At 34.0% G+C, this 21,247-nt stretch overlaps 2 protein-coding genes, 1 long non-coding RNA gene and 1 pseudogene across 10 annotated transcripts; 1 reads left to right on the top strand and 3 right to left on the bottom strand.

The window, feature by feature from the left end:
- Positions 1-1,269: 1,269 nt before the first annotated feature.
- LOC132605391 (uncharacterized) lies at positions 1,270-2,875 on the bottom strand. Of its 2 annotated transcripts, XM_060318551.1 has the most exons (3): positions 2,242-2,875; positions 1,789-2,091; positions 1,270-1,687 (listed from the first exon to the last, which is right to left on the bottom strand). In XM_060318551.1, exons 1-3 carry the CDS (start codon positions 2,809-2,811, stop codon positions 1,610-1,612), a joined length of 951 nt encoding a protein of 316 aa, XP_060174534.1. In that variant the 5' UTR covers positions 2,812-2,875; the 3' UTR covers positions 1,270-1,609. The 2 variants fall into 2 exon arrangements, with proteins under 2 accessions (XP_060174534.1, XP_060174533.1); XM_060318550.1 differs by having other exon boundaries at positions 1,270-2,091.
- A 463-nt stretch (positions 2,876-3,338) lies between these two features.
- Positions 3,339-5,475, bottom strand: LOC132605390 (uncharacterized). Its single transcript, XR_009569169.1, has 3 exons — positions 5,187-5,475; positions 4,632-4,679; positions 3,339-3,706 (listed from the first exon to the last, which is right to left on the bottom strand). It is a non-coding gene; the product is annotated as an uncharacterized LOC132605390 (long non-coding RNA).
- Positions 5,476-5,492: 17 nt separating this feature from the next.
- Positions 5,493-13,075, bottom strand: LOC132608270 (L10-interacting MYB domain-containing protein-like; annotated as a pseudogene).
- LOC132607061 (uncharacterized) lies at positions 12,204-20,724 on the top strand. 7 transcript variants are annotated; one of them, XM_060320855.1, is made up of 9 exons: positions 12,204-12,388; positions 12,896-12,947; positions 13,017-13,172; positions 13,245-13,381; positions 14,703-14,724; positions 15,952-16,073; positions 17,517-17,591; positions 19,618-19,732; positions 20,347-20,724. In XM_060320855.1, the coding sequence occupies exons 3-7, from the start codon at positions 13,125-13,127 to the stop codon at positions 17,548-17,550; spliced, it is 363 nt and encodes a 120-aa protein (XP_060176838.1). In that variant the 5' UTR covers positions 12,204-12,388; positions 12,896-12,947; positions 13,017-13,124; the 3' UTR covers positions 17,551-17,591; positions 19,618-19,732; positions 20,347-20,724. The 7 variants fall into 7 exon arrangements, with proteins under 7 accessions (XP_060176838.1, XP_060176839.1, XP_060176836.1 ...); XM_060320856.1 differs by having other exon boundaries at positions 19,608-19,732; XM_060320853.1 differs by having other exon boundaries at positions 19,378-19,732.
- Positions 20,725-21,247: the final 523 nt, after the last annotated feature.

The following is a 21,247-nucleotide window of genomic DNA, read 5'->3' as shown; positions in this document are numbered from 1 at the left end:
ACGTTTCACGAACCATATGCTTTTTTATTTTTTGGTTTTATTATTTAAAATTGCATCAATGATCTAAAGAAGGATTGAGACTTCTCATTGTATATTTGCCATTATAATTATAATATAAGTGAGGATTCATGAGTTTTGCAGTCCTCACAGCTTCAAACTTTTCATTTTTGCCCCTCTTTTGGCCTTTAGTTGCAAAGTAATGTGTATGTGCTTTGATAAATTTTTGGAGTTTAATGCGAATTATATCCCAAAAAACAACATAGGTAGTTTCAGAGCAATAGTTGGCAATGTCCGTGAATTTTTTGCAAAAATTTATTTTTTCTCTTTCTACCCAATCTCCACAAGTTCTGCATTCTCACGGAATATTCATTTTTTATTTTTCGTTTTATTATTTAAACATGTAGCAATGCTCTAAGAGCCCGTTTGGATGGGCTTAAAAAAAGTGCTGAAAGTTATTTTTATAAATAAGCAGTTGAGTGTTTGGATAAAAGTGTTTATGCTGAAAATAAGTTGTTGATGTGTTTGGTAAATAAGTGCTGTTAAGCACTTATTTTCTGTCAAAATGACTGAAATACCCTTAAAGCTGTTAACACCATAATAAGTTGATTTAAAAGATTTTTAAACTCTAAAGTTGATTCAATCAAAAGTAATTTATATTGTAAAATCACTTCCACTATAAAATGTTTATTTAAGTTAATTTTTTATAAATACATGTTACTTAAGGGGGGTGCATGAGCTAAAAGAGACACTTATTTTGGAATGAAGAGTTGTGTATTAATTATGAGAATATTAATTAAACTATTCTTCTTCCTCCAACAGATATATCCTATGTTAACGGTGAAGAGTGAATTTTACAAGATTTAATGATACGTTTTAGCACTGATAATAAATGTTGAGTTCTTCTCTGTAGATTGTGTTTTTGGCTACTGTATTGTTCCTGGAAAGTCCTTCTCGTGTATAGTCTTTAAAAAATGTCCATTTATAAATTCTTGTGAAGGCAAATTTTTACCACTATGCTATTCACTATCACCACACAACTACCAATTACCCCCGGTACTTGGCATTTCCACCACTGCCACCACCGTAAGTTGGCCTCTACCAACACTTATTCACCTTCACTGCCAATCATATCCACAACTAATCACCATACATCGATCACCAACCTTCATTGTACAACATCTTACTAATCATATATATGTTAGTCAATTTTAAAAACAAATAGAGCCTTAGTTTTCCTTGTTTCAAGCAGTGTTTTAAAAAGCACGGGTGTCAAAGATGGAGAATTTGACACAAAATAAAAGTGCTAATACAACCGAAAGCACTCCACTATAAATACAAGAAGTGGAAAATATTCATATAATACAAGCATCAAGCATTAGAAATGTCACTAGCAATCATATCACGAAACCCCATCCAATAGACATCATTTTGTTCTCCTACATTTTCGACATCTACATTGTTAGCTCTTGAAGTTGTGCCAATATCATTAGAATCAACCGATGGAATATAGCTCTCATTCTCGGCTGTTTGGAATGCATCATCCACATTACATTTCTTTCTAATATAATTGTGAATGGCCATAGTAGTAAGTACGATGTCCCTTTGTGTGTCAATGTGATAGTATGACATGTCTCTCATAATAGACCATCTTGCTTTCCAAACGCCAAATGTGCGCTCTACTACATTTCTACAAGAAGAACGTAAATAGTTAAATTTCTCAATGCGTCCTCTTGGCTCTCGCAATTGTCGAGTTGCACCGCGGCGAAATTCAGCTAGGTGATATCTTACATTATTTCCTTTGTATGGAGCCATGTATCCTTTCATGTGTGAATATCCTGCATCAACTAGATAATATTTGTTTCCGCGTGGATGTGGAAAGTTGAGCTCTTCTCTACGAAGGACCTCAGCAAATATACGACTATCGTGAGCTGCTTCTTCCCACCCAGCCCATGCAAATGTAAAACACATATTAAAATCAACAACGGCGAGAATATTCTGAGTCGGATAACCTTTACGTCCAATATATGGTATCTCTTGACCTTGCGGTAATCTAGCTTTAACACATGTGCCATCAATTGCTCCAATACAGTCCTACAAGAAGTGAATGTAAAATAAGAAACTTGGGATCCATTTTTTTCTCGTTGAATTCTAAGGGGCAAGAAACTATCATAAAGCTTTTGTTATGTAAGGGTAGTAAAGATACAATGCAGAATAACAAATTATCATAAACGGGTTACTTACTTTAAAGAAAAGGAGATATCTTTGTTTACATGGCTTGTGAGCATCGCAACCATCATTATAATTTGGATGTGGTTGAATGATATCTCTTGCAAGCTTACAAACGGCCTTTAAAACACTATGAAAGTGTCTACGAATTGTCTCTCCAGAATGTTGAAAGATATCTTGTATCATTCGATTTCTAACTCCATGTGCACAAGTCATCAAGAATATGACTAAAATTTCATGTATAGACATTCCACAAGTGGGTTTAAGCCCATATTTATCAGTTAGGTCATTGGATAGATCAACGAACACCGCCTTCTTCAGCCGGAAATTTTCATAACAACGAGTCTCATTTCCTCGTAATATCTCTTGAATAAACTTATTTCCAGAGCGCATTGATGTACGAAAAGGTTCTTTGCATAGGTATTTTTCACAATACATCAAAATGTATTTACCTGTTATATGACATAAAGCCATCCACTCATTCTCATCTTGCTCTCTCCGAATCTCTTCTAGTTCTTGATCTTCGTCATCTAACAAATCACTTAAATGAGGAGATACCACATTGCTAATATCCCAACTCTCCATTTAACTGAAAATGGAAATGACTCAAATTAGTAAAGAATGAAAGTTTTTCCAACAACCCAATTTCAAGATTTTTAGAAACTCCATCGTTTCAATGCACTCATATCTATCTTCCGAAAATCACATTGTAAATCTCAAATTACTATTCCATCAAAGAAAAACAACCACAACAATACATAAAGTTCCCACATTCATTAAAGCCAACGCAACAACAATAACCATAAGGTCTAAGGATACAACCACAACGTCAACACAACATTAACAATGCATAAAGTTTACACGTACAACCATAAGATTTAGGGATACAACCGCAATGTCTAAACAAGAAGCAATAAGTAAAGTTTACACGCACAACCATAATGTTCGAACATGTCACAACCCAACCCCGTGGGCCGCGACTAGTGCCCTACTTGGACACCCAGACAGACAAACATATCAAATCGTAACACACTTATCCAAATCGAATCACATACAAATAGCGTATACGAGCACAAATATCACACGCTGCCACAAATCATATCAAACTCAGAAGGGACGGCGGAATACACATCGCCGAACATATGCACATATATCAAAAAGCCGGCAAGGCTATCAAATGGCACAACGGCCCAAAATACATATACAAATGCACGCCGACAAGGCTGCCATAACGAACAGAATCATATAAATGCAACTGTACAGAAGTAGGCACACACACCCACAAATACGTCTTCAGACCTCTAAGCAGACCAAACGGATCATATGGCGGAACAGGGCCCCGCCGTACTCCTGAACAAATATATACATATGCATCAAACAAGTATATATACCAAAATGTAGGCTCCGGAATAAGAGGAGCACTCCAAACAGCAGAAGAGGGTGTCCTAAACTGGTGGATCACCAAACTGTGCGTCTGTACCTGCGGGCATGAAACGCAGCCCCCCGAAGAAAGGGGGTCAGTACGAAATATGTACTGAGTATGCAAAGCAGAAAATACAGAAACAAATCTGAGGCATAAACGAAATAGTAGTACAGAACATAAGTATAAATCCAACATATCAAAATGTTTACTTTAAAACATAAGTCATGCGTAGGGTACAGAAGAATATGGTCGCCCGCCCGTCGATGGCGCCATAACACAGCATAACACCAGAATGTTTCAAATCTCCGTATCCCCGTCACATATCACATCACAACATAACGCCATACACAGCATAACACCAAATATATGTGGAACCCGACCCTCTTTTGCGAGTAGCTCAGTGAACCATAAACACAGCATAACTCCGGAGTATATCAAAGTGCGCACGACAACAGAACTGGCCCGGGAACCGGCGAAAGATATAACAGAACGCACGAGCAGAGTCATGAGTAACCATATGCATAAAATCATTATCATAGACTCAAATATAAGTAAATGACCATACTTGAAATTCAAAATGATAATCATACCAAATTCTTTCAAAAGTCGTCCGAATTACATAAAGGAAAGTCGCGGGACCCACGGACGGGTATTGACCCGAGTCGGGCCCGCCTATGGAAAACATACTCATTATACATCATACGAACTCCTATAAAAATATTGGAGCAATCCGAGCCTTTATGCAAAAGATATGGCATTCAAAAATTACGAAATTCTTTAAAGTGAAACCTTTCTATGCAAAGTTCGGAAATCACTTCTTTCAAAAACATAATGGTTCATATTTCATCAAATCATACATAAGAGTGCCAAGGAATATATATAGATCATCATGCTCGGATTTCGGATTTGGAATTTCCTTAAGGCTCTAATCTAGCCTATGTGAAACTAAGGCATGCCAAGAAAAGAAGGTTGCTTTACATACCTGTCGGCGACTATTCGTGAATCCTTTTTGCCTCATCGCTCTTTTCGCCTATTTATATAAAAGTAGCGTCATCGTTAGTACCATATTTTCTAGTTCACAGTCTATAGCCCAATCCTTATAGAACCTATATTTCAGCTTATATATTCTCCTTTAGGTTTCCTATCATCTAAAATTTTAGCGAAAATTTGGCAGCACTTCCCCTATATGTTCGCCTATCCCAAATTTCCAATTGCTCTCCTGTTGACACAGAAATACCAACAACAATATATGGATACAATTATATTTCCAATTCCTTCAATTCAACAAGAACAACAACATGTTCATATCAACACAACTTCAATTTTAACTTTCCCATCCCTTCGCCATATAATCCATGACAATCACAACTATAATGCAACTTAAAATAAGTTTTCCATGCCTATTTAGAACAGCCCCTACACGGCTCAATTCATCTTTCAACATCAACATCCACAACTTTTATTTTCATTATATATCCACAAACTTATACATGTTAAAATTGCCTCCAAAATGTGTATACAAAAAATTAAATCTTACCTCAATCTTAGGATAATTCACCACAAGGTATATTTCCAACTTGCTAAGATCCGGATAAAATCAATGTCATAACCATGAAATCGATGAAGAAAAATAGCTATACTTAATCTTTGAAATAAGAGAAGAACACTGGTTGCTCTTTGTTGAAATTGGAAGGAAAACGTTGCTTCAACAAAATAGGTGCTGCATATACCTTCCTTCAAGAATGAATTCTCCAAGAGGCAATCTAAGTTATCATACAAATGTATGCGAGAATTGAGGTCCGAAAATTTTATGTCGGCAAAAAAAAACTTATTATATCTAAAGTTAGGCAACTAGGCACTAACAAACAAATCTAATGCTATTTATATGTGAAGTAGTCTTATTTAATGCTTTAAAGAACTACTTTGACGGTGGAAGTGATAAACATGTAAAGTAGAGGTTTTAAATATAATATTCCACAATACATACCAACTAATCATATAATTAATTTTTTGATCTCAATTCACTTTAATAACAATTATTTTTAATACACTTCATATACTCATTGCCATGATTATGTGACATAGCACTAGTCCATAGCCCCTTTTGGTGCACACAAAATATTATTCCCAATCACCGTGGTCACACTTTTAAAGTCCTAAATTATTTCGGGACCTCAAACGTCTTTGTACACCGAGCTCTCGATTTTTCATCATTGAATATGATCAAATTCTCTGGGCTCATGTAAATTTTCTCATGTTGGACGATTAAATATTCTAGTCCCAAAATACGGGATATTACAGCTTGGATCGTATTTTACTCAAATAAATGTTGAAATCAAAAAAACTTATTTCCTTCGATTGGTTTAACTTCAAATCCTTACGATACGTGTGTGCCATCACTTTAACCACTTATAAGCTTGGGGAATAACCTCGTGTCCGTTACTAATATCATTTAACTCGCACACTTTCCAATGCATGGGAATACGGGATGTAACAGAACATTAAACAATAAAAACATTTAACCATAGCAATGCAATCAACCCATTTTCTCAGGTGTAACTGATAGTTATACTCCAACTAAGATTTCCGAGCTTCATCAGTTTCCATCTTAAGAAACAGTTGACGTACATCCTTCTTAAGAAACATGTTTCAAACATAGTTGTACTTTCCACTCCCAGCAGGAATATCAGAAAAATTTGCCAACATATTCATACACTTATCGATGACGGGATTATCTACCGAAGGGGATGTAGCAGTGCTTTTACTAGACATAAACTCCACTAGAGAGTGTATATCCTCTCTCGTTGATGCCGCACCAGATTTTGCCTTATTTTTTTTTGACTTGATTGCTAGTGCCAGTATCATCAATTGAACCTCGTCTTTTAAGTGACGGCTTAGGAAACATAATAGAATCCACATTCTGTATATCATCACTTTCATCATTCCCTTCATCACTAGGATTGATAAAGTGTTCTTTGTCATAGCCACCAATATTATTTGTTCCTTCTTCATCAAGATCTACTCCAATGCCAGACATTTGTTCTTGATTCGCTGCACGTGCTCTTTCTCCAGTAGCAACAATATCAGAAAACAACGCATCATAGCGATACCATATAAGTGAAAGATCTATTTTCCTGAACTTATTGTATCGATCGTCCTCCTGTAACAAAAAAATCAAAACTACTTTAAACTAACCAAGAAATTTAGCAATGAAAGAAAAAAGAAAGACATATAGAAAAATGTGAGAGATGTACCTTAATTTTTCGCTCCCACAAATCATCATCTGCCATAATTGTATTTTTCGTGGCATCCCATCCTAAACCTGTCTCCCCTCTCATCAACTTCTTAAAAAGAATCCAATCTTTTTTCATGTTATCCCAATGATTTTTCATTTGTTTTTTATCATAGTTTCTTCCCGTGGCTCTATTGAATTCTTCAACAACATTATTCCATCCATCTCTATTTAAATGAGTGTGTGGTCTACGTCTTTGTCTAATCTCATTTTCACACAAATCTATAAATTTAATGTTGGCATCATCATCCCACTTAGCATTACTTCGTGCTTTACTAGTTTCCGGCATGATTGAATGTAAACAATCTGAAGAAAGGAGAAATAAACGTTCATGAACTCTCCAACATCATAATGTTGGCAGCCCAATAACTAAACACACAGCCACAATTCCCAAGTCACAGTTTTTTGTACACATACCAAAATAGAGAGCTAATAAAGAAGAAGTGGAAGCAGCAGCCGCAGCAGCAGCAACCGCAGCAGCAGCCTTGTTTATGCATGATACGAATTACGAATATCAACAATTACAGAGCATTTGGCTGCATTTTCTTTTGCTTAAATGAGAAAAGCAAGTACTAAAACGAAAATGAAATAGTCCAGACACTATTCAGCTCAGAATCACACTGGAAAATGGACTTTTAAAGTAGCTACTATACAACAAAATGTGTAGTTCAAAGGCAACTACCACAGTACTGAATACAGATATATATCACCACCCAGACTAGTACATTTCTATATGTTAAAACACAATGCACTTTGACTGTTATTCATGTAGATATATCCACATGTTTGTGTTTACTACATTAGCTAAAGGCCTTTGTACTTACCGCAAATCCATAGGCTATAGTGAACGAAAAGATACAAGAAATATGTTGTGTTCAGTATACTAATCTTATCAAATAGAGCTATTATTTACTTAAAAACCAAAAATATTTATCGAGAAGAATATTAAATTAAAAGCTTTCATGTGGATTTTTTTTCTTCTAATTATCCAACTTGTGAATTTCAAACTTTACATATCACGCAGGTGACATGTAGTGAAGTTGTTGTACAATTTAAAATATGTCGGACCAGTCCTAGAACTACTTTTTTACAACCGTGGTTTTCAGACCAGCTTGCGTGCACCTCAACTAATTTAACGAGCACAGGTACCGGGTAATTCAGTCCACTAGTGCTTGGAAAAATGGGAAGAAATTACCAAACACACCACTAAACTAAGAAATTTTAGCAAAAAAGTGTTGCAGGTATCATTATCCCCCCCCCCCCCCCCCAAAAAAAAAACCAAATAATACTAGCAGATTCCTTGGTTATAGCTAATAGATCTCTGTTAATACAATATTGAATCACCTTCAACAACAATTTCAATCCGTAATATCCACGATAATCAAACAATTATTTCAAAAGCGCATTAACAAAGGTCGATTTCAAACAAAATTGTTCAAGCAATGCTACACACGAAGCAAATAAAAAATGAAAGGTCTCACTGATTACACTGAAAAATTAGAATATGAAAATCGCACAGTACCTTTGTCGACAATATCTCAGCAACAGAAGAAGCAATTTCTTCGAAACCAACGAACTTAGATACGAAAATGAAAACACAAAATCAGTGATTTACAACGAGCTTATCATCACTGATTCTACTGAGAGTTTCAGCGTAGAAAAAACACAAGTATGCAGAAAAAATCGCTTGAGAGATGAAATAAAGCTAAATTACAATTTGTAGAGAAAAATCAAAGAATAAGGAAGAAGAATACCTTAGATCAGTAGAAACTTGAAGAACTCAAGCGATTTTCAACATTGATTTTAGATTTACAACCTTACATTTTTTTAAGAACTCAGCGATTTGGGGAAATTTTAGAGAGAGAAAGAGAGTGAGTGTGGGAGTGAAGAAAGTTCTGGGTTTGGAGGCTGCGTTGTTGTAGAAGATGATGAACAGATCGTGGAGGCTGCGTTGTTGTAGAAGAAATGAGGAACAAATCGTCTTTTAGGGCTTTAGGGTGAGAGGGTAGTTTGGGAATTAAAATAAAATATAAGGGATATAAAAGTAATTTCAATGGTTAACGAAAATGGCTTTAAGCCCTCCAAAATAAAGTTAGGATTCCCAACTTTTCATTTTTGGGTGACTTTAAGCACTTCATGGCTTAAAATAAGCACTTTAAGTTGATAGTCAAACACTACAATAAGCTCAAAAGGGCTTATAAGTTGGTCAAACCAACTTATAAGCCCATCCAAACGGGCTATAAGAAGGATTCAAGCCTTTTCATTGTATATTTGTCATTATAATTATATATAAGTGAGAATTCATGAGTTTTATCATCCTCATAGCCTCAAAACTTCATTTTCACCACTATTTTAGCTTTTATTGGCATACTCACATGTACGTGCTTTGATAAATTTTGAAAAGTTTGATAGTAATTATACCTTCAAAAAGCAATCGAAGTGGTATCAGAGCGACAATTGGCAACTGTTCCTAAGTATTTTTTCAAAAATCTACTTAGGGTCTCACATATTACTAAACTTCATGCATATAAGTTCTCTTTCTGCACATTTTTTATTTATTTATTAAAGTTGCAGCAATGCTTTAAAGAATAATTCAAACCTTTTCATTGTATATTTAATTATAACTACATATAAGTGAGGATTCATGAGTTTTGTTGTCCTTAGAGCCTCATTTTTTTTGTTTTTACCCCTATTTTGACCTTTATTTGCATAGTTACCTATATGTGGTTTGTTAAATTTTGAAAAGTTTGATGTCAATTATACCACAAAAAAAACATAATTGTCCCTGATTTTTTTCCAAAAGTTTTTTTATGGTCTCTTATATTACTCTACCCGATGCACATATTTTCTACTTCTGCCCAATGTCCATTGGTTCTTCATTTTCACGGATCATTTTTTTTTTTTATCTTTTAAAGTTGCAGCAATGCTCTAAAAAAGAATTCAGGCCCTCTCATAGTATATTTGCCATTATAATTATAACTATATATATATAAGTGAGGATTCATGACTTTTGTCGTCCTCACAGCCTTAGAACTTTCATTTTTTGTCCCTATTTTGGTCTTTATTTGCATAGTTACATGTATGTGTTTTGATAAATTTTCAAAACTTTGATGATAATTATACCCCCAAAAAGCAACAGAGGTGGTGTTAGAGCGATAGTTGACAACCGTCCCTAATTTTTTTCCAAAGTTTGCTTAGGGTCCCACATTTTACTCTACTTCTTACACATATTCTCATAAGTTCTGCATTTTCACGGACCATTTATTTTTATTTCTATTTTATTTTCTTAAAATTGAGCAATGCTTTAAAGAAGGAGTTATACCTTTTCATTGTATATTTGCAAATTGGCCAGATGCAACAGCTGTTTGTGTACCTCTCCTTTGAAAAAATAGGACAAGAGATAGAATTATATATATAAAATTATACTACAACATGTGTTATATATATATGTAAAATGATATACTTCTATTATTTGCATCAACAATGAAAGACTAAATCTATCTACACGACACCAACTATGTTAAACTTCTAGCTGATAGTTATTATTGTTAGAAAAATAGGTAAATATTATCAAAGAAGAAATGGATTTGAGCGTGGATAAATCGATTTTCGTTAAAGAGATATTGCTCGTATACAGATTGGGGAAAATACAAGCAATTTCCTTCAGGATACAACAAAGCCCGAGTTATACATGAAGATTTTTCATGTGCTACTTCTAGAGTGTCCTTATATTTATAGATTTGAGAGATGACTTTTCTGAACACTCATGCCTTTTCATGAATAGATGTGTCTGTTCAATTTAAGACCCCCAAATATTACAAAATATCTAACAATTATGTGTTTAGTTGCTAAATTAAAAAGAATTGCAATATGAGCATCTAAATAAGATTTAATTACAAGTTAAATTGAATGAGGTATCGATTGATGTATTAAGCCATTAATTTATGTTAAACAATAAACGGATACATTTGCAAAGGCAGACTGGAATCAGGCGGTGTGGGATTAACGCAGAGGTAGGCAAGAAAGATTACTTTCCAATCTGGTACACAAATGACACGATACCAAAAGGCATGGATAATGCGTTTACTAAAATAGATTTTACTCCCTCCGGATCAAAAAAGTGAACATTTAACCTTTTTTTCTTGAGTAAAAAAGTATCCACTTAATAAATCAAGAAAGAATTAACCTTATTTTACATTTGCCCTTATTAAGGTGCCGTTTGCCCATAAAAATTATTCACTTTTTTCCGGATTTTTTTTTCACTTTTGGGTGTTTGGTCATAAATATTCCGAGTACAACTTGAAGTTGTATTCCGGAATACCAAAAACTTAAAATACTTGTTTTTTTAAAAAAAAAAAATCACTTTTTTCACTTTTTTACAACTACATTTCACCAAAAACTATAATTTCAAAAACTATGGCCAAACACAACTCCAACTCCAACTCCAACTTCAAAAATTTCAAAAAATGTGAATTTGTTTTTGGTATCTATGACCAAACGACTACTAAGTGTTGTGATCAAATTTCAATACATGTTTAATTAGAGACAGTTTAGACAAATTACTTATTTTTGTGTAGGAGTTAGTATTTTCTTGAGGGGTGTGCAAATGGCTAAGTGAACACCTTTTTTTATCCGGAGAAAATAATTTACTTTGTAATACAAATATCCTATTTAGTTCGGCTTGGCTATCTCAAGCTAAGCTTTGTTCTTACAAAAACTGTTTCTCAACGTGCTCTTAACCAGAATAATTAAATTAGACTATTAGCATGTTTGGATGGACTTAAAAAAAGCAGCTTATAAGCTGCAAACAACTTATAAGCTAAAAAAAAATAAGTTGGTGTAGTCCAACTTATTTTTTTGGCTTATAAACTGTTTTCAGCTTATAAGCTGCTTTAGATAAGTTAAGCCAAACAAATCCAATTAATTTTTTGGGCTTATTTTAAGCACAAAATGGCTTTAAGCTGGCCAGCCAAACACTCAAAAAAACTGAAAATAGCTTATAGGCAACTTATAAGCCAATCCAAACGGGCTCTATGTAATGTTTTTTTATATTAACTCTTTAATAAGTGTGAGTCCATAGGGACGACGAAGGGCATTTATGTAAATAAATCAAAGATGAGGACAAATTATAAACCCTCCTTTGTGTCTCCATTAGGTTCCACGTGTTAATGGCACAGACCCACTTGGAAATTTGGCTTCTTCTAGCACATTCTTACTATCTTCTGCTCATCTCTGTTTCTCTTTTCTCTTTCTCCGGTGAGTTCTTCTCCGTCCTTTTTAGTTTTCGTTCAGTGACCTTTTAGTTTGTTGAGACAAATCGTCGTGTTATTAGGGCTATTAAGGCCTGGTGTTGGAGGAAAATTGGGGCAAAATAAGAGAGCACTAAGTGCAATCAATAAGAATGTAAGAGGAGCTCCTCCATTAGTACCCTGTGTTGTCATTACTGAGTAAACACTTCTTAAACCCTAAAACTCAATTTCATTTTTAGTTTCAATCTTAAAAATTTTTACAACCTGTTTTGATTTCTTTTTTTCCATTTTTTTTATAGTAATAAAGCTAATGCTGTTAACAAGATCCCTCCCATCGCCTAATCACAAGGCTTGACTCTAATTCTTGGTTGCATTATACTCCCTCCGTCCTAAAGTACTTGTCACTTTCCGCTTATTGAGAGTCAAGCTACATAAATTTTGACCAACATTTTATGATAGTACTTTTTTCATTTGATATGAAAAGAATTGCAACTCATAGTATCTTTGTATAGTTTCCGAATATCCAAATATTATTTTTAAAACATTAAATTAATCTAATCCTATTTAGCTTGAAAATTAGTCATATTGACTCTCGAAAAGCGAAATATGACAAGTATTTTGGGACGGAGAGAGTACTACTTATCCTAAAGTTCCTTTATATATGATCTCAGTTAATAATTGTATGTGGGGTTATTGACATTTCAGGAAGTTGGGTGCACATATCGTATGAAAACAACAACAACAACCAGCAGTCGAGGTACCTTTTCAATCCCCTCTTGGTTTATTTTATTACTCATGAGCTGCTGTTGACAATGTATTTCCATAGGCAGCAAAGTGGCCGCCAGTCCCAGTGGCACCAAACAGAAATGAATCAGAAGACTGCATTATTATTGATGCTGAAGATTACAAGGCCACTGGTTATTCTACCGTGCCAATGTTTGTGCAACATACAGAAGCAATGATGGAGGAAATTGACACGATGGTAAACTGATATGATCTATATCTTTATTAATTTTGTTATGGATTGCCCATTGATGTTTAATATGTCATTTAGGATGAGGAGATAGAGATGGAAGATGTTGAACATTTGTCAATTGTTGATTTGTTGACACAGACAGTTCTGATAAAAAGAACTCACTTGCGGTGGTGGAATACATTGACGGTATCTATGCTTACTGCAAGAAGGCTGAGGTAGAGATGTTATCTCCAATCTCCATATATGTTTGTAAGAGTTTTTGTTTTTGATAGCTTATATGCTCATTAGGATTATGGCCTGTAGAGTTTCCAGAACTCTCATACTTTTCAACTGATTTTTCCAAATATACACAATGATCGTCATTTCCTCATTATATTATGCTTCTAGGATTAGCTTTTCTATAATTGTTGGTGTAAATCTAGCTATTTCTCTACCTGGTTATGATTGGGTGAAACTAATTGAATGAATAGTAAAACAAAAGATTAATATGATTTTCACAGGGTAAGGTTCTCTGTTATCGCAAGATTTTTATTACCTTTGAGAGTAAAGTTGAAATCTTGTTATATTACAAAGAAATTGACTGCTCTTATGACTCAGGTTGTGGAGACAGAATGAGTGACATGTTTGCCCTTTATATCCATCTGTTCAGCTTTTATTTTGATTGGAATTTGGTGAAGAAGTTGTTCTATACTGAAGAAAAATAACACTTACTAATCTCTATTTAGCGTTTCGCTGGTCATTTCATTAATTGGTTTATGTTTATGTTTCCTTTATATTTTGGGATAGAAAGGATAATATCACTTTATCTTTTCTGGTAGTAGCTCATGACTTTATGACCATTTAAGCTATATTTATAGAAGAAATGATCTTTAAGCACTTACAGGTTATGCTTAACAGCTGAATAAATCTTTTAGATTATTGCTATGTTGGAAAGGATAAAGGATGAGAGTGAAAGAAAATCAGGATTTTAAGTTAGCGTGATGATGATAATTGGGGCATAGATGAGATTTCTGGTGAAGATATAGTTTATGCGGAGCAATTCTACGGAGTACCTAAACAACACTAACTTGGAATACAATAAAGAAACATCTCACCAATGGTAAATCTCTCAGTCACTGAAATTTTATGGTCTCTAACCTACTTTAATTGTGCCTCTGTATTCTCACCGGGTATTATTAGTTAGTAGTAAGTTGTAGAAGCTAAATAGTATTCCGACTACCTTTTTCAATGTCTGTAACTCATGTGAAGTTAAACTTATGAATCTTATTTGCAAACTTAATAATTTATCTTACATAAATCAATTAAGTTATTTGTACAGGGAAACATTGATCTGTTTTCACAGTTTAGTAAGTTCAAAAAATTAGTAAAACATACTACTAAACCTGGCCATTATGAACTCTGAAACAGTGTTGGAAAAGAAAACTGAAACAGTTTCTCTTCTTCCTTCTATTGTGTTTTTCATTAATTAGTGTTCTTTTTTTTATGCATATTGTCATTTTATATGATTTATTCTTTTTTTCCTTATTTTTCGAATAGGTTGTCAATTGCCGGAGTTAAGGTAGATTTGCTAGATGCAAGAAAGTAGCAGCAGAGGTTAAATTATTTTCTGCTTCCAGTTGATCAAAGCATCTGAACTATAACTAAAAACCACACAGAGAGCTTACTGGTAGCTGACTTGTGTGCATACTAGATTTTTTATTTATAGTACTACAGGTCCATGCCATTTATGATTGTGTAGGTGGATATTGTTTGATGTAGTTTTATAAAACCCGATCAATAAAGCAGAAAATATGGTGGTTCGTGTTTGAGAATATCTTTTTTATAATCATCTTCGTTTATGGGAAATCCTCTAATCTGCTATGAATGAAATCACTGTTAATGGAGGTCTATTTTTTGGTCCTGGAGTCCTGTTAATGAGTTATAACATTTATTTAACCGTTATTAAATACATAGAAGTTTCTTGATAGAACTCTGTAGGGTTACATTGGAATCGTTTTTCAAAAGATTTTGAAGCTTATTCTTTTATTGCAAAGGGAAAGAAAAAACACTGACTCGGATGAACAATTTGAAGTTGTAGTGACTATGTGTTCAATTATGGTTGTGGTCTTGGAAGCATAGAGAACAACAGGGGGGCAAAATGAAGGAAAAGTTGATCAATACTTTTTACATTTCCGAAAACTAACTACATGAATTAGCTAAGTAATGGACTACTTTTCAGACTTCAGAAGAAATGTAGATACATGATTACTGACCGTTAATTTGATACACATTAAATAAAAAGATTGGAGATAATGTATTTAAGCAATTCAAACTAACCCTCCTATATGAGTATTTCATTGTTGACTTAGCTAATATGGATTATGAGGCTGAGCCTGATAGTAAAACATGGACAAATACTCTTGACAACGATATGTGGTCAGAAGGAATCATGTTTCTTTGAAATGAGTCTTGTATTGAATCGACGATAACAAGGAAACTAAGTGAAGATCTTGCTGGATTCTGATTCTGAAATTTTTTTCCCAGCATGATGATAGCACTAAGGTGATTGCATTAGAAAATGACATTTCCATTACACTATTTATTCTAAAGGTATATTATCTTGATATGTAGGTTGTAATCATTTGACAGAAATCTTGTCGACATAATACAATAGTCTCTTGTGGTTGAACTTCTGGTTATAATTTATTATGTTCGATAAGATGGTAGTATGGCGGAAGAAGAGTTTTGACTTATCATTTCACTGCTAAGACTGAAACAAATGTATCTTGCTTTGTTACATGTGCAGATCGATGGATCAACACCCCTTCCTTACGGTGTACGCTTGGAGGATACACTGGAAAGCAATGAGGAAAAGAACGACGACTATAAAGATTTAACGCAAGGAAATAGACAAGAATATTCTACAAGGTAACAAACTAGCAGAAATTGTTCTTAAAACAAATAAAGAACAATAGATACAACAAATTGAGTTTGTCCCTTTTGAACTAGAATACAAATTCTATGTTTTAGATCATATTAGATCAGAAGTTCTACTTTGGTCTCATTACTTGGAGATTTAGTTAGTTACTTTATTTAATGACTGGAAATAATGAGGTAGTTGAAAGTTGAACTTATTCTCTCAATCGGTGAAAAAAAGAACATTACTTTTTCAGAACGCTTCTGCTATGTCATATTACTTTATCTGTATGAAGATAACTGAAGGTTACTTTATATTACTCTTTAGTTCTGTTTTTTCTTTCTTAGGGGGACTCTAGGCTTTTCCGTATTTAATTGTTGCTTTTCTTTTTGTTTGACATGTAGAAAATTGGTACTTTTTCTTCTAAGATTTTAAGAATTTGATTTTGAATTTTGATTTAGTTTGGAAGGGTTATACCACTTGATAATGGTAATTTTGTGCTAAGGAAATTGAATTTGGGTGAATTTTTTCCATAAAATTTATACAAATGTAGAAATACTTATAGAAGACATGTAGCAGAAGTTAGAATTCTGCAGTTTACATGTTAGTCCAATTGGATGTATTTCTATTGGTAAGGTAAATAGGTCATGATATTATAGCTAATACAAGGCATGTGTGGATTTCATGCCATTGGTCTTACTTTTGTGGTTATTACTAGCACTCATCTTGCAGGGGCAAAATTATCGAAGGTACAACTCTGTTACACTTGAACATACTTTTTCTTTCCTATTTCTCCGTGTCCCTTACTTCCTATCATCTGATAAGAGGAATTAAACTCGAAATTGTTGAGTTGTGTGAGAAAAAGAGGCCACGATGAGCTACTAACAACAATTAGGAGGTAAAACTTGAAATTAGAGAAGCTCACTTATTAATTGATTGCTAAAGAAGATGGCTTTGTTGTCACAAAAAAAAAAAAAACTATACAAAGCAATCGAGTTAAATGTAAAAGCAAAGGGTCTGTTATCATTCATAAAAAACTGCAAATAGTAAGCTTTGCTGTAGTTAATATAGATTTAGCTGAATTCGTCAATACATGGGTATCCATTAGTTTTGTCGTCCACACCAAGGGTATTACTGTAAGTGCACACCTGTCTTTTGAACATCTAGGGTATTCCACAATTGCAGCTCTTTTAATTTCTCTTGGTAACATGTGTTTTAGTGTGAGATGCAACTGGCTTCCACCTTCGTTCATAACCGATTTATGTCTCGCTTCTTCTTATGTGTACTTCTATCAAACAACAATGGAAGCTAAAAGCAATAGATTTGTGTGAATCTCTGGGTTTGTAATATCACTATTTTACTTGATATATTTTGAGTTTTAGCGCTTCAGTCATTTTTCTCTGTATAGATATAATCTTTAACATCTTCACTTCGTTTTTACTTTGTTTCTCAAGTACGCTCAACAATATTTTTAATTGTCGGAGATGATGATGGGTGGCTAATGTTTTCATTCCTGTTTTCCTCTTCTGGTGAGTTGTTGTTTTTTACTATACTCTAATTTTCCCTTTCTTTTTGTTTTAATCATTCACATGACTCCTTATTGAACAGTGCAAATCCGTAAGCCGAAGTAGGTAATACGATTACGGTAATTCGCTGGAAGTGACTAGCTGGATTTTCATTCACTTTCCTACTTTCAAATCAAGTTTCTCCATTTTGGCCCCAGCTTCTACTTGACATATGCTGTATTTATGAGCTTTGCAAAGTTCTCTCTCTTTTTTTTTTTAAAGAAAAAGTTGTTGAACCATTTTTATTTGGTTTTTCATGTTCTTTTGGATAGCTTCTAGATGAATTGTGTACATGCATGTCCATATTGGTATCTTTGATTTTGAAAATAGATGCATACACAACACGTGCATTTTTTGGGATATGAAATTGCCATAGAGTTTGTGTCATTTATGTGGTGTTTGCACTCCCATTGATGATCTTATATTGTTTCTACTTTTCTCCCTGAACTGAGCTTTGTTTCTTAGTAGAATTAGCATTAAAACATTGAGCTTGAGGAATGTGATATTACAAAGAAATGGGACCATGTGTTCATTATTGTATTTGATAACTTTGAACATTGAGTTTGACGAATGTGATATTACAGTAGAATAGTAGCATGTGCTCTTTATTGAACTTGGTGTTTGGAGAGTCATCTCATATCATAAACTTTGTCTCTATAATTGGTTTGAGCTTCCTTGATTGGTTTGGTTGTTTTCTCTTTGTTATTTTAATTATTTTGTTTATTCAAATCAGGTAATATTTTGTTGCTTAGTTGATTAACAATTGAAACATTATTGAGGTGAGCCACTCTTATTTGCAAGGACCTCCATTTGCTAAAACTAACGACTGCTTAGGGAATGAAACATGAGGCACAAACGATATGAAAGTTTTAAGATAAAAGGATTAAAAAAAAATTGGTAGCATCAATTTAGATGTTGACGAACTCACAAAAGAAGGGTTGTCCAAGTATATCGATTGTCAAACATGGAAGTGCTTTGTTACTATAGATGGTCCTACTTTGATTGAGGTCCTGCTGATTTTAGTTCTTTTCTAAGGGGCTGGAAGATTTAACGCGTTAGCGAAGATCAGAGATAAGAGCGGTCTCTGTTTTTGGATAGTTTCGCTGTTCTTTTTTACATGCATGGGTGTATCAATTAGGTATTTAGTGAATTTGATAACCAACCTAATTTCTCTGTAAACAGATTCACCAAAGTGCTTATTATATGCCTGAAGCCATTGGATAAATACTTAAAACATGACTACATTACAATTGACTGGTTAGATTCATCTCAAGGAGCATGATATTTCAATTTTGGGTTTAGAAAAACTTGAGGAATTAAATATGGAATGATTACAACATATCCAATGTATCCCACAAGTGGATCCCTACCTTGTGAAGGTAGAGAGGTTGTTTCCGGTTGATCGTCGACTCAAGTAAGATATGGAATGATGGACACTTCAAACGAAAATTGCTCTAACCCAAATTTTTTCAACCTTCTCTTGCTCCTAAATGAAAAAGAATTTATTTTTTGAATTTGATTATTCCTCTGTGTGACATAGTGAATGCAGAAAAGTATGCACTCTGAACTCACCATACTTGATGTTTGACATGTATACCTGACTATTAATAAGTTCCATAGGTAACTAGGGGAATCAGAAGGTTAGCTACTGTAATATGAAGACTTCAAGAACTTTAAGTCTATAAAAGATTCCATGAGTATAGCGATACGTAGATTGTTCTTGACTAGATATATTTTTTCCACAATGCAGACATTGATGATATTGCAACAACAAGATCTTGCTATTTTCATGTTGGGACTATGAAATCTGATGAATAATATTATTGATTGAAGAGCAACCAATATTTCAGGACTATGGAATCCGACTTTATAGAGTGGAAAGAAACAAGATTAAATAACTTTCTATGTGCATAAAATTCTTTATGTGCAATTAGTTTGTAGTTTAATCTTTTGTCATTAACGCCAACTTCACCTTGCAAGCTTCCATCAGTGCTGAAAAGACAACATTGGAGCAGAAGATGTAAGCAAGCTGATGCGCCATTTGGATGAAAAAAACAAGCTTTAGGAAAGTGGTGCCTTCATTTGGCAATAAAACTCCCCCAATGGTGAGTTGCTTCCTTTCTTGAATCTCTCTCTTTATTTTAATGAAAAGTTTGACGATCATCAGAGAATCTTCTTATGGCAAAAGCATAAATTCATGACAGCTATCTTTTTCGTCCAAAGTCGAATGTTTATATTTGATTTCTCTCCTCTTTTTCCCCTCCATTCCTTTTTCCCTTTCAATTATTCATGTTTGATAGGCAATAGAGACGTTTCTTATATATGATAGACCATTTAATTTCATTGAAAGAATGTGGACAGTATTTTTGTATCAGGTGAAGGGAAGGTGGAACTTTAATTACAGGAGGAGGGAGCATTTCCTTTAGATTTTTGGAATAATTTCCTCATTTCCCAGAATCAATTTTCAGAATGTGAACTTGCTTCAATATTTGAGCTATAAAAGAATTTGTGTTGAGCATGCTCGCTCCGAAGTAGAAATTTACTTTTTCTAATAGAATAAAGTAACAGGTAGAATTAATGTGATGATTATGCAGAAACAACATCAGATAGAGAGTATTCTAAGGATGTCAAATGAATAATGAGTCCTCAAAAATTGTGAGAATTCTTGCATCTAAGTCATTTCCTTTCAAGACTGAATGTCTTCAATTTTTCTTTTCAGGTCATGAAAGAGCTTCATCCTGGAACAACTTGTGTTATTAGCAGCATTTGTTAACTACTATGCACAGCTGCCAAAATACAGATTCCAACCCGTTGAAACATATCTCATACATATGTTGGACCATCTACAATCTCACTGTTTTTGCCTTTTTAGCAAGCTCCCTTTATAACTTTATTCCGCAAATAAATGTAATATACTATGAAGCAAATTATGTCAATATGTAGTTTAATCATGTCTCATTAGTAAAAAGGCACGGGCGCGGCCCATCTTGTAATAATATTTAGAAACGACAGTTGGGTGTGTACGAACACTGCTCAAATATTTGTACGAAAAGCTGAGTAAATTGTACCGTAAAAATTAGAGAAAGTGTTGAAATTATGATTTGATTCAAGGGCAAATTGGTACAATTTTCATTGTGTACCCCAAGTCTTTTACACGTGTCTGGGCACTTACATTTTGATGCCAGCTGCTTCATCTACGAAATGCCACATATGTCTTTTGGAGTACCTTTTAATCCTTTTTCCACTGCTTCTATTATTTTCATCTACCACGTGCGTCTCACTTTGTTGCACTACTATTTTCTTTCAGAGATCGCCATGTTGATATTTTCAGGTTACTGTTCTTAGCTTTGTTGGGTGTATTTTTCAGTGAGTTTCTTTTACTTATCTTCTTTCTTTGTTTATTGCTTAAATTTTCACATTAATTTACTCACGACTATTTTCGGTGATTTTCATTTGGTATAAAGTCGATTCCCGGTGTATAACTATAATTTACTGACTGTTCCAATTTTCTCTTCTTCTTCTTCTTCTTCTTCTTCTTAAAGATTTGATATGTTGTTTGATGAGATTCCTTGGTGAAAGAAAGACCGGTTCAAGAGAAAAGAGGGAATCTGTTATGAAAA

The sequence above is a fragment of the Lycium barbarum genome, chromosome 8 (assembly GCF_019175385.1).
Source record: "Lycium barbarum isolate Lr01 chromosome 8, ASM1917538v2, whole genome shotgun sequence".
Taxonomy (NCBI): domain Eukaryota; kingdom Viridiplantae; phylum Streptophyta; class Magnoliopsida; order Solanales; family Solanaceae; genus Lycium; species Lycium barbarum.
The sequence above is the reverse complement of the archived record's forward strand: the minus strand, read 5'-3'. Positions and strand labels throughout refer to the sequence as shown.